The sequence below is a fragment of the Bos mutus genome, chromosome 13 (genome assembly GCF_027580195.1).
Source record: "Bos mutus isolate GX-2022 chromosome 13, NWIPB_WYAK_1.1, whole genome shotgun sequence".
NCBI classification, from domain to species: Eukaryota; Metazoa; Chordata; class Mammalia; order Artiodactyla; family Bovidae; genus Bos; species Bos mutus.
In genome coordinates this window covers 35910898-35924071 of record NC_091629.1, presented here as the reverse complement: position 1 = coordinate 35924071, position 13174 = coordinate 35910898, and the positions used below count along the sequence as shown (strand labels likewise).

General features: G+C 53.3%; 1 protein-coding gene across 2 annotated transcripts; it reads right to left on the bottom strand.

Moving 5' to 3' along the window:
* Window positions 1-88: 88 nt before the first annotated feature.
* On the bottom strand, window positions 89-13174 carry ADISSP (adipose secreted signaling protein). 2 transcript variants are annotated; one of them, XM_005893956.3, is made up of 6 exons: window positions 13018-13174; window positions 5813-5929; window positions 4415-4557; window positions 1938-2076; window positions 978-1100; window positions 89-740 (listed from the first exon to the last, which is right to left on the bottom strand). In XM_005893956.3, exons 2-6 carry the CDS (start codon window positions 5829-5831, stop codon window positions 640-642), a joined length of 525 nt encoding a protein of 174 aa, XP_005894018.1. In that variant the 5' UTR covers window positions 5832-5929; window positions 13018-13174; the 3' UTR covers window positions 89-639. The 2 variants fall into 2 exon arrangements, with proteins under 2 accessions (XP_005894018.1, XP_070237389.1); XM_070381288.1 differs by having other exon boundaries at window positions 5813-5988; window positions 13018-13168.

The window sequence follows — 13174 nt, the reverse complement described above, 5'->3', positions numbered from 1 at the left end:
AAAAAGAGTAAGTAGCCAAAACTGTTCCTTGGCCCATCTGCAAGGACTGGGCATTCTCAGGGCCCTGGAGAACAAAAACCCTGCTGGCTTCTAGTATCCACTGAAAGTTTTATTTCTTCAGGATTTTATCCTAACCAGTCATTTAAAAACAACACAGACCTAGGGGGTAGGGATTGGGAACTGCATCTCCCTCCTCCTCACCATGGACAAAAGTGGAAAAAACAGAGTAGACAAGAGAGGTGGCTAAAGCGAGACAGCAGCAGTAGTAATAGGGCAGCTCCACCACAGAGCCAGCTCCTTGCTCTCCTAGGCTCTGACTAGAGCCCTTATGGCTGGGGTGAGGGTGGGTACAACCCTCCCCTGGCCCTCCTCAGATGGCCTCCTTGGGGGCTCAATCCATTTCTTCCAGCAGGAGGCTGAGGCACACAGGAGAAAGTGGGAGAAGAGAACGTTGGAGGGGCAGGGAGGTGGCACAAATGAGGTGAGAGGCATGGGCAAGGCTCTAGCGTAGAGGCCCGTGGACCCTCCGCCTGCACACCCACCCTGGGGAAGGGGGAGGAAGCCGCACCGTCATGCAGCATCTGGGGGATGAGGCTGGGTTTAAGGCCAAGGGCCCCAAGGCAGGTGGTGCCGAGGGCCTCAGTCGAAGCCGCGCCAGTCACTATGCTCGGAGTCGTATTCTAGCTCAGCACCCACGCACCTGACGCCGTCTAGCAGCATGGGTGTGCCGTGGTGTCGGTCTGCAAGACAGGCAAGAAGTCAGTATGCCAGGGTGGACCCTAGCCCCACCTACTCCAAGGGGACTCCTCTACCTTCCCTCCCAGCTCTGCTAGAGGATGGGGAGAAAGGCACCCACCAAGGAGACTGGGAATGGGCCAAAACAAGGATCCCTTTTTCAGACTCAAGGAGGGTGGAAACTCCTTGTAGCCAAGCTGGTGCCTCCCTCCTCTAGCCAGACCTGGGCCTCAAGCTCTCACCCATGACGCGCGCCTGCACGATCACGCGCACGCAGGTGTCGGAGCCACCTTCACAGGCTAGCAGCATCTCCTCCTTGAGGACGCCCTCCTTGTGCGCTGAGTACTCACACTTGACGCTGTAACCTGCCCGGGGCGATCAGCACCTCTGTGGCCTCCTGCCCCCCAGCACTCACTGGTCCCCACCCACCACCAAGACCTCTAGAGGAGCAAGGATGGCCCAAACCCCTCCACCCCTGCCCCCAGGGCTGGGTACACAGGCTTCTGGAACTTGCCATTCTTCAATGAGCTCTACATGTAGGCCAGAAGTCAAAACTCATGCTTGCAAGAGGTGGGATTCCCCAAAATCACAGGCAGGGAGAGAGGGTGATGGGGGAGGGAGGGAGGAGCAGGGCAGGGACTGAGCAGATCAGATGGCAAGAGGCAAAGACCTGAGGAGGCTTGCTCAACCCACTTAAGGGCAAAATTATGAAGTGGAAGTAGGGGGGACATGAAACTGAAGCTGGGGTTTCTGTAAATGGTGAAACTGATTCGCTAGCCTTTGGGAAGAGGGGTGCTGAAGGTGGCAGGGTATGGAAAAGCAACTTCAGGTCTGGTGGGGGCTGGGAGGCAGCTGCCCAAAGTTCCTGAGGTTCCAGTAGGTTTCCCCTGGCAAAGGAAGGGCTAGAGGCCCAGAGCAGTTCCTCAGTGGCTCCCACCATCCCCTTGAAGTAACCATCAGGCGGTGAGCAGACATAGGTCAATTGTGTGAGCCCATAGACGTCTGTCCAGGAGTGAGGGCTGGGGCATGGGACCTGCCATGTTGCCACACAGCAGGCCCATAAAGAGGCATCGTGTCTCCTGGTTTCTGAGCTACCCATCAGCCCCTGATGGGGGAAGGAAGTACCCATGCTGTCACTCCTGCTCACACCCAGGCTCTGCTGGAGGAGGGCAAGCTTCCAGCACCCCAAGCAGGGGACGCACCTTCTGGGATGGGCATGACGCTGAGGAGCTTGAGGTGCAGGCTGGGGACAGGTGTCTCTCGGATGTCCTTGCTCAGCCTGTGCACTGGGGGTAGAGTGAAGGTAATTTCATACCTGTGCAGGATCTTCAGGAAGCCAACCTGCAGCAGGAGGGGTGGGGGATGGAGGCACCTTCACTTACAGTCTCCCCCAGGGTCCGCCCAGGTTGTACCACTGGTGATCCTGTGGGCCCTCCACTTGCTTCCTTGACAATCCCAGGGGATTCTGACTCCCTCCATCATTTTAGCTGGTTCACACCCCTGGCCTGGCAGCTCCAGGCCCTTTCTTCAAGGACCCCACCCCTATCACTTGTCCCATATCTGTCTCATGGGCCCTGAAGTTCCTTGGTGGCCATTCTATAGATGATAAAATAGAAGCCAGGAAATGACTGGCTGAAGGCCACAGTGTGGTCAAGCTATAGTCCTCCCTGGACCTCTTGGCTACTCTTGCCACACAGCAAGGCACCAGCCACTGCCCACAGGGAAGGCTCAAAACCCCACTACACAGGCTATCCACCTGCCCCCACCACTATCAGCATGTGCCCAGGGACACTGGTCCTCTGGTCACTCATGGTGAGGCCACCAGGCAACATAGATAGCACAAGATGGAGGGTGGGTCAGAATCACAAAAACGGACACTAGACGAGCTTTGTCAGTCCAGGGCTGGCCCACAAGACTGGCACCAGTCATGGAACCTGGAATCCAGCCTGCCCTGCTGGCACCCAAACATGGATGCCTGCCCATTCAAAGGCTCACTGTGTCCAACAGCCCTGATTCACGGCCTGGGAAACTTCTGTTGTTCATACACACAGCTTTGCCATACTCAGAAACTCAGTCGTGTGACAGGTCACAGGCCAGGGTAGCTGTCGGGGCAGGTAGGCTGACCGGAGTGCCTGTCCAGGAGGGGCAATGTGTGTGCTGTATCTACAGCTCACAGGGCATGCGCTCTCCTGCTCAGTTTCAGGAAATGGATGGCCCTGTCTTTTGAGGGAGTATTTAGCCTTTCAGTGGGATCAGGATGATGTCACTGCATGATAAAGCTCAGTCCCTATGGCTCCCACACTCTGCTAAAAGAGGGCACACCTCTCAAGAGGGCTTTCTGGCTGTGCCTGCTAATCACTGGCTGTACCCTGTGATCCAGCTGCACCACTTGCAGTATTTCCCTGGAGAAATACTCAGATGTAAAAAAAACAAAACGCATCACTGCCCTATTTATAACAGTACAAAATAGAAACAACTGTAACACCAGGAACAGGGAACCAGCTAAATCAATGATGACAGATATAGTGGAATATCAGGCAGTTGTAAAATCTCATGGAAAATTATTTACTGAAACAAACAGGAGATGGATCACAACAGAAGCAACCAAAAAACAGTGTGTACGCTGGTATACCAGCTTTTCATTTTTGGAAAGAAAGCTAGAAAGGAAACTGGAATAACATCAAAATATTAACCATAGTTATTTCCAGATAGTATGATTGCAGATACTTTTAAATTTCTTTATAGTTTTCTCTATCTTCCAAATCTTCTCTACCATGGACATGAATAGATTTTGCAATGGGAGGCAGGGAGCTATTTTTGAAAGTTTGGGTTCATTCTGTTTGCTCCCTTGGGGAAACTGTCAGCTCTTGGAGAAAGAGCAAAGGTTTCAGACTTGGGCAGAAATGGCTATGACTCTGGGCCCCTCTGCAGGGTGGTCTCAATAGATCAGACGCCAACCACCATGCTCACCTCCATGCCTTCCGGGGCTCAACATGGGAGCCCTGGTATACTGTCCAACCTTAAGGCCTCACTCCCTGTTTCCCTCCAATCCATCCCCTCCAAAGAATTCTTCCTGCCTCTCCCAAATGGATGTGGGATCTAACAGTGTCCCAGCAGTTGGAGGAGCCAAGGGTGTACGAGGTATGGACACTAGAAGAGAAGGAGAAGGGAAAAACATGGAGGTGATAAATACTACTACAAAGAGCTTCAATCAGCCAGAGGTTTGGCAAAGCAGAGTAAAGTCACACCGTGTTATCAATATAATTAGCCTCACATACATACACCCTTCCATTTCCAGTTTTTTGGGGTGTCAATTGTGTCTACTTGAGAGAAGGAAAATCAAGGTGACCTGCCCAAGGTTACAGAGCCAAAAGAGGAGGCCCAGAACTGTACCCAGGCCTGTGACACCAAAGCCTGAACACCTGCCTTCCAACTGCAATGGCTGGGGTGATGCTGATGCTAACAAGCTCCACTCCCATTCAAGTAACATCATAAGTGCACTCATCTCATCACAGTCTCACACTTCTCATTTTACAGATGGGGAAACCAAGGCCCAGGGAAGGACAAAGATGGAGCCAGCTTAGAGGAAATGGAACAGGCCCAGGAAGCTGGGCAGGGCCAGGGAGAAGGTAGAGGGAATAAGGTTGATGATTATAAGGGGGGGAAGGTATGCACATACCTTGACCAGAAAGCTGCTGTCGCTCTCCTGGGTGACCATGACCACAGAGTCATGCAGCTTCTCATCAAAGTGGACATGACTCTGAGAGCTTTCTGCATCATGGCTTGTTGCGAAGCGGATACTCCGGACTCTGGACTTGTTGCCTACAAAGAGAGTGGGAGAGAGCTCCAGGGGTGTTGCCTTCTCCTAGCCCCAGGAAACTACTCCACCGTGTCACTGCCCTGCCCCTGTGACTGCCCCTGCATATCAGTCAGCATCCTCTGCTGAGCTAGGCCACATCCTACTGGACAGTGGAGATCATAAGGCTTGAGACTCTCATCTGCCCTCCTGCTTAGTCCTCCCACAGAAAATGCACACCCTCAAAGAGGGTATGAGGGGATTTAGGGATTAGCTAATATGACCCTTCACTTAGAGGGAATGGGGCTGACAGGGAAGAGACAGTCCTGACCCTAACCAAACCCCAGGCAGTGCGGGACTCAGCCCTAGTGCTCAGGATACCCTGCCCTGTGCTCTCCTTCACATTTCCAAGCTCCCCATCTCTCAGGCCTTCTCTTCTAGGTCTGCCAGTCCTGAGGCCCTCTGCCTGCTCCTCCTGCTGACCCCCTTGAGAGGGGAAAAGGGCAGAGACAGGAATGGGCTTGGGCTTTATGGGACCTGCCTGGGGGTGGGAGAAACAGAGAGGGTCAAAAACTATACTCAGCCCTCCTAGAAGGGGCTGCAGCTTCCTCTAAACCTCACTACTGATCACTGGCAGGTGAGAAGAACCCAGGGGAGCTCCAGGACCCCTCCCAGAGAAACCTTTCCTTCCTCCGCTGAGCTCCTCACATGGCCCTCGGCTGTCCCTCACTGGGTCAGGTTTTCCAAGGCCAGGCAGGCAGGGAGTTAAGGCAGGCAGATTAGTAGGAGCTTGGTGAAGGCCTGAGCCAGTCCTTGCCTGGGTTTTTGCACACAATGAAGACTCAATGGAGGCCCAAGGGGTCAACCATTTCCCTGCTGAGTCCCTCAGATTTAACCCTAATGTCCTACCTCACCTAAAACCTTCTATGAGTCTTTCTGGATTCTGAATGAAACCCCAATTCCTTTCCACAACCTACTGTAGCCCTACCCACTTCCGAGCCTCTGTGCTCACACCAAGCCCCTTGTGCTACCAACCTCCACAGTGGAACAGGGAGGCTGGAACATGGGGCCACGAGGGCAGCACACCAAGGTTCCCTGCTAGCGCTTGGGCGTCCCCAGCACAAACACTGGTGTAATTACTGATGTAATATAATTCATACCTCACAGTCAGACAGACAGACAGACACACAGCCAACACAGATCCCACATGCAACAATACCCCTTCCCACCAGGGTGCACTATAAGACTCTACAAACCCCAGCAGACCAGGCAGGCACTCACCCTTGTTGGCTGCAGCCATGGACGCCCTCCCTGCCACAGGCTGAGACACGCAGCTCCTGCCGGATACCACCAGTCACGCTCAGTAGCCTCCCATGCTCCAGGGACACCAGGAGGAGCCTGATGGGTGGGGAGTGCAGAGGGGAGGGCAAGGGTCAGGGCCACTGATGGGCCTGTGGCTGGTGGGAGAGCATAGGTTTCCCTTTAGGAAGGACCCAAACCCTTGCGGCTCTCAGTAGCCCAAGTGGTACCTGTGCCCCCTACTCCTCCACCCACTCCACATTTGCCAAGAGCCCTCACCCTTGCCTGACACACTACTGACCCACAGCCCGGCCAGCATGTACTGAGCTGCAGTTTCTGGGTGTCAAAGCACCAGCCCAGAACTCTAGTGCCCAGCAAACCTGAGGCTGGTGGGAAGAGGCAGCCAGCAAAGGAAGGGGACTTCACTGGCACTTTCCAGGGGCCAGTTCTGGCTCTGGTGACCCAAGAGTTGGCCCAGCCCAGACATACAGGTTGTACCATCATACATCCAGAGGTCATAGTATTCTTGCTGCACAAGTCAATCCAGGTTAGAATTAACAGTAGGCTTCGAGGGGGGCCTATATGCCCTGATGGCTCAGAGGTTAAAGCATCTGCCTGCAATGCAGGAGACCTGGGTTCAATCCCTGGCTCCGGAAGATCCCCTGGAGAAGGAAATGGCAACCCACTCCAGTATTCTTGCCTGGAGAATCCCACAGACAGAAGAACCTGGTGGGCTACAGTCCACGGGGTCGCAAAGAGTCGGACACGACTGAGAGACTTTGCTATTCACTATATAATAAGACATGTTCTTAGAGCTTTCCCTCCTGGTGATCAAACAGGGCCATACACAGAACAGGCACCTATGAGAGGGTTGCCACCCATCAGAACTCACAGTTGAGACTTTGGCTTGATTGGCAGGCCTTCCAGTTCAGCTCCCCAAGGGCAGCCTCAGAGCAGAGGCAGTGGGAAGTACCCCCAGGAAGCCTGTGTAAGCAGCACAGCTCTGAAACACTGGGCTGGGACCATTTCAGCATCAGAGAGAATATTATGCAATTGATGTTAACAGATGGAACTATATAAAATCAGAGCATTCACAGTGATTATGAAAAAAGGAAGAAAGCAAAACAAATCCAAACCCTCATTTGTCACTACGGACAAGAGCAACACCCCAACTCTCTGCTCTGAAAACTGGCAATCTTACAGAGAACTACTTCAGTCTGTCTCTTGGTCTTTCTTGTGGCCAAACAGCCCTGGTGGTTAAAGGATAGCTCTTCCTTAACAAAGGAATGACTGAATGCTAAATAATTCTGCAACTCCCCAATAAACAAATGTTGGAAGCAACACCAATCAGTGGGTGCTAAACCAGGAAGGCACGGATGCTCACAGACACACAAGTACCACTGACAGATGACCCAGGTCAAAGGGAACAAGTTTGCCATGGAGCAAAGTGACGTTAGCCAGTCTTGCACTAGTCAGTCTCCTCTCAGAATGGGACATGGGGCCCAAGTATGCCTACTGATGTGAAGCGGCACCAAGTCACAGCACCGCTCACAGGGCAGTTCTGCCCCAAATGTCTAACCTGCGAGCAGAACCAATTAAACGACTCCACAAAAAAGCAAGGAGACAAACCCAGAAGGCCAGATATTCTGCAAGACAAGTGACCTAATTTTAATAAAAGAGGGAAGTTGCTTTAGATAGGAGATGGGCCAACTACAGCCTGTCAGGCTGCCACTGTTTCCTGTTTTTTTTGTAAAGTTTTACTGGCACACAACCAAGTGCTCATTTGTTTACATGTTGTCTAAAATTGCTTTTATTTGTTTCTTTGTTTTGCTGTGCCCTCACGGCTTACAGGATCTTAATTCCCTGACCCAGGGATTAAAGCCTGGTAGTGAAAGTCCTAAACACTGGACTGCCACCTAAAATTGCTTTTCACTAAAGCAATCCCTGGTTCAGGAAGATCTTCTGGAGGAGAAAATGGTAACCAACCCCAGTATTTTTACTTGGAAAAAAACTCCACGGACAGAGGAGTCTGATAGGCTACAGTCCACAGGGTTGCAAAGACTCGGACATGACTGAGCATACACATTAAAACTACTCTGAGTAGTTGCCACAGAGGCCACATAGCCTGCAAAGTCTAAAACATTTACTATCTCGCCCTTCACAGTAAAAGTTTGCCAACTGTTCTGCTAAATTAATACACAAAGAGACTAAGACGGCAGGATACTCAATGGGACAACTGACCTGGCTTTTCCCACCACGTCAATTTCAAGAAGAAAAATATATGTAGAAGGGCATTTCTCAGTTCAGTTCAGTTCAGTCGCTCAGTTGTGGGAAATAATTGGGAAATGTTAATAAACAGGACTGGATCTTAGACGACACTAAGAAATAAGAGTTGATCAGCTAGGTGAGATAATGGAATTAGATTATGTAGAGAAGTACGTCCTTATTTCCCCTGGAGGAGGAAATGGCAACCCACTCCAGTATTCTTGCCTGGAGAATGCCATGGACAGAGGAGCCTGGCAGGCTACAGTCCATAGAGTCGCAAAGCGTTGGACACAACGGACTGAGCACACATGCATGCACGTGTCCTTATTTGTCAGAGATATACACTAAAGTAGAGATGAGTGATGTATGAATGACCTCTGCTGGTCCAGGGAATGAAGAAAAACCACTGAGTGGCCTCAGAGTTGGCACTGGGCCTGTGGAGGGCATGACCTCAAGGCCCCTCAGGTGCTGAGCTACCCTGGGAGCAGGCCTTACCTCCCTCCCCATTTCCCAATGCAAAAGCCCACCAAGGCTCAAGCCCCACCTCAAAGGCAGGGCTAACAGCTTGGGTATGAGGAGCACCCCCATTGGAAGCCTCAGGAGGTACAGGGAAGGGCAAAGCTAGAGTCTCAGGAATGCAGAACAGCCCCAGGCCAGCACTCTGGGTCAGTCCCAGAGAAGGGCAGCCCCTAAGGCTGTCTCCAGAAAGTCTGGCCCTTGGAGAGAGGCCTGCCCTACCTACCCACTCCAGCCACCCCCTGAAGCTGTGGACTCAGAGCCTGTGAAACACAGCCAAGAGCAAGGGGACCAGGCCTTCCCCCTACCTTGCACAGAGGCTGCTCCAGCCACTTCTCTACAGCCAGGGGAAAAATGACAAGATCCCCCCATTTCCCGAGCTTCCCAGGTGGCTCGGCGGTAGAGAATCCGCCTGCAATGCAGGAGACATGGGAGATGTGGGTTCAACCCCTGGATCAGGAAGATCCTCTGGAGAAGGAAATGGCAACTCCTTTGAGTATTCCTGCCTGGGAAATCCCATGGACAGAGGAACTGGTGGGCTACAGTCCATGGGGTCATGAAAGAGTTGGACATGACTTAGTGCCTACACAACAACAATCATAATTTTGTGGCTTCTCAGGTGGCGCAGTGGTAAAGAATCCACCTGCCAATGCAGGAGACTCAGGAGATGCGGGTTCGATCCCTGGGTTGGGAAGATCCCCTGGAATAGGAAACAGCTATCCTTCCCAGGACACTTCCTGGGAAGCCTGGATGAAACAGTGGCTGGTGAGCAAAGGCTCCTAGGGCTTTTACATGCAGGGTCCTGTACCTGTCTTCCTCCCCTGTCCACTGCCTGTTGCCTGCCTGCCTGCCTTCACCCAGGCCATCTGCCTGGGATAATTCTGTTCTCCCATCCACATCTCAGCTTGGGGACCTTTTTCAAGGCAGCACAACCCATTCCCACCCCCTCCCATTCCAGGATAGGCCTGAAAATCTTCAAAAAGAATTCCCTTTCTCACGTCTGCAATCATTTACTATCTCTGTCTCCCACCTTACAAGAGCAGCGACTGTGCTTTTGCCAAACCCTGTATCCCCAGCACCCAGTCCAGCATCTGACAGGGAGCAGGTGTGTTAGGTTTATATTTGTTAATGAATGAATGACCAAACTAAACGGAGCCCAAGAATGGGCCTCAGTGGGCCCTTTAGGCAGACGTAGCACATCAGGGCCCAGAGGCACTTAGAAGAGCTCCCCACCCTGCTCTTTTAGCAACCCCTGCGCTGGAAGGCATTCCCCTTCCCCCATCTCAGAGTGGTGCCTCCCATAGGGCATTGTCTAGCCTGGCCACAATCAGCTGTTACCTCCCCACTGCCACCACCAACCTTGAAATGGAAGGTCACTAAGGGCAGGACCTGTGTCTCTTGCACTGCCCAGAGCTCAGTATAGAGCAAGTACTCAGGCATTGCCTTGTAACCCTTGAGCACTGAGAACAGAGAATGAGAAAGCCCAGAGAAGGCTGGAAAAGCTCCTTTCCCAGCAGAAAGCCTCACTGGTCGCTGTCCCCTGTGAGCCAGAACCTGAGCTACACACAATTCTTCATTAGAATCAGGAGAAGAGGGCATCAGGCCTCTTCCTGCAGCAGCTGTGCCCAAAGAGAAAAAAGGCACCCTTGAAGCCCCAGGCCTCCTCTTGTGCCAGCCAAATCTTGATCGTGGCCCAAGCAGCTCAGCCCCCAAGAGGCAGCAGGGCCATGGTCAAGAGCATGGGCTCCAGAGCCCCAAAGACCTGGTTTAAACTCAGGCTGCATGGCAAAGTTACTTCATGCCTCAGTGCCTCAGTTTCCTCACCTGCAGCACAGGAATAAATAAGCAATGGCCTCTTCCTCAGTGGGTCTGGTGCAGCTGTTGCCTGAAGCTCTGTGACAGCACTCCCCACTCTGCCCCCACCTTTGTAGAACAAATCCCCCAAAGGACTGCTTTCTGAAGCAACAGCAATTTCAGCATCAAAGAAGGACTTCAATCTAGTCAGGAATGGCCCTCAGGGCAGGCCCTCTAGCCTTCTCAGAAAACAGCTCAAGGGTTGAGGGGCCTCCCTCTCCCTTCTATCATCCTGCCTTCCTCCTCCCCCACTCCCAGGCCAGCAAGTTCTCCAGGCATGCCAGAGAGCAGACTGTTGGGAGCTCACTGTCCACCTCCCTCAACCAGAAAGGCATATAAAGAAAATGTGAAGAATATATATCCTGGGAAATGCCCCCATTCCAGCAAAAAAAAAAGACACCCCCTCTTTAAATCAGCTGTCAGAGGTGGTACCACGGAGAGTCATGGGATGGGGAGGGTTGGGAAGCTGGAATAAGGGCCTTGGGGGACTTCTTCAGCTCTCAGTTACTCTCTCAGGGAAACTGTCAGAACCTTCTCTCTGGTAAACAGAGAGCTCCCAGCTCAGGTCCCTCTCAGCTTTAGAGAGAAAAGCTGCTTCAAGATTATCCTACCCAAGATAGGGTTCAGCCAGGCCCACTGGTGCCTCTGGCATAGGGAACAGAAACAAGGAAATGGCAGCTGGGCAGAGAGACAGTTAACACAGAAACTCAGAGTTCTCAGCCCCCTAGAGTCCCGCTGTGCACACAGGGTGCTAGCTGCTCCTCCAGACTGTCCCATACTTGGTGCCCAAGGCTGGAGAAGGGGCCAAAGACAGTCTGTCCATGGCAAAGTAGAGCTCCAGGACCTGCCACACTCTTGCCCTATATCCCACAGCTGCATGCTAACAGCACCTCTCTGCAGCCCGCAAGTCCCAGGCATCACAGGACCAGCCCCAGCTTGTCCTCTGCTTTGTGGTTAGGGACATGCTTCTTGGGGCCTTGTTTCTCATTGATTCTTCAATTCCCATTCTCAACCTGTTCAAGTATTTTCTGAGCCAGGAACTGTACAATCTCCTACCCTCCCTACCCCAACTCTGGGCTCAGTCCTGGCTTAAGCACTCAATCCCACAGAAGCTGTTCCTCAAAGCTCAAGCACGGGGCTTCCCTGGTGGCTCAGTGGTAAAGAATCTGCCTGCCAATGCAGGAGACACAGGTTTAATTCCTGGTCAAGGAAGATCCCACTTGTTGAGGAGCAACTGGGAGGCACAACTACTGAGCCCACGCTCTATAGAGCCCGAAAGCAGCAACTACTGAGCCTTCGTGCTACAACTACTAAAGCCAATGTGCCTAGAGCCTGTGCTCTGCAACAAGAGAGCAGCCCCAGCTCACTGGGGCCTGCATACCTAGAACAGGCCTGGAAAAGCAAGGCTGGAGGTCAGGAGTGGTTGCGACAGTTTTACAGCAACTCAGTATAGATATGACTACGTTTCCTCCTTCCTCCAGCAGGCCAAAGTTGCAAGGGTAAGTATGGGTGTTCTCTCTCAAAAATGGGTGGAGCAGGGCTGAACTGAGGAAAGGACCCCCACCATCTCACATCCTCTTGTCTCCACCAAGAAATGCTGCCTTTCTCTCCCCAGCATCTCCTCCCCACAATCCCTCTAGCCTGAGGGTGCTCAGACACCTCTAGCCTCCAGACTGACTGCCCGACCCAGGCGAGGCCAGGTCCAGGGGGCAACAGCTGCCTCTGACCTGCTTCAGCTCCCTGGGCAGAGAAACGCCTTACCCACACTTCCCAAAGCCAAGATTCAAGAGGAAAAACAACTGAATGTCTCCCTTCTCAGTCCACCAGGACCCCTGCTCACTAAAAGAAACACTGGTCCAGAGCCTAAACAAAGACCTCCTGCTCTATGACAACGGGGTGGTAATCGCCAAGCTCCAAGAGACATCAGGGGCCTGGGTATATGAATCTGTATCCTCTCCGCCCTCCATCCCCATCCTATCCTCATCTTCTAAGGGGACAAAAGCGTCTGGACGCCGCCCCGACCCCACCCACCCCAATCACACCCCTCACGGGCTGCGAAGCGGTGGCTCCGTCCCTCAGAGATAATCCTCTCTGTCCCACCATCACCTCTACTGACGCAGTAGTTTCGCGAGCCCATACTCCCCAACATCACTGCCCTCCTCCCTGAAGTGCCGAGCCACGCGAGGTCAGAGCGAGACTACTCGTCCAAGGTCACCAGCGAGGCGATGACAATGGGGGAAAGGGGGTGCTGGGAGTTGCTGACGGAGCTGACCCCTAGGCCCCCACCTTCACAATGTCACTCATACCCTCGACAGCGCCCCGCGGAAAACACTTCAACTCTACCACCTAACGGTCACCTGCGGCCCTGGGACCTAATACCTCCCCAGCTCGGGTGCCAAGAAGCCCTCCCTGGCCCGGACCCGACAGCGGAGCCCTCCAGCTCCAGCCGGAGGGGTCCCAGTCACCGACTACCTAGAACAGTGGTTCGATTGGGAGGGGATCTCTGTGAGCGGGATGAAACTGGGAGGTGGCAGAAGGAAGAGCAGTCTCACCGTGCGGGGAGCACCCTGAGGCCGCGACGGTCAGCGACGACCGCAGCGGCGGCAGTGGCTGAGGCGGCAGCTCTGGAGACCGCGGCAGCAGCCGGGGCCCAACGCCGAACATGAGAGAGCCCCGCGCCACCGCCGCCCGCCGCCGGGGCACGCCCCT

Coding starts and splice junctions, on each gene's coding strand:
- ADISSP (XM_005893956.3), bottom strand. Junction 1,101..1,937: donor CGTCATGCCCATCCCAGAAG/GTGCGTCCCCTG, acceptor CGCCCCGGGCAG/GTTACAGCGTCAAGTGTGAG. Junction 741..977: donor CGTGCAGGCGCGCGTCATGG/GTGAGAGCTTGA, acceptor CCTGTCTTGCAG/ACCGACACCACGGCACACCC.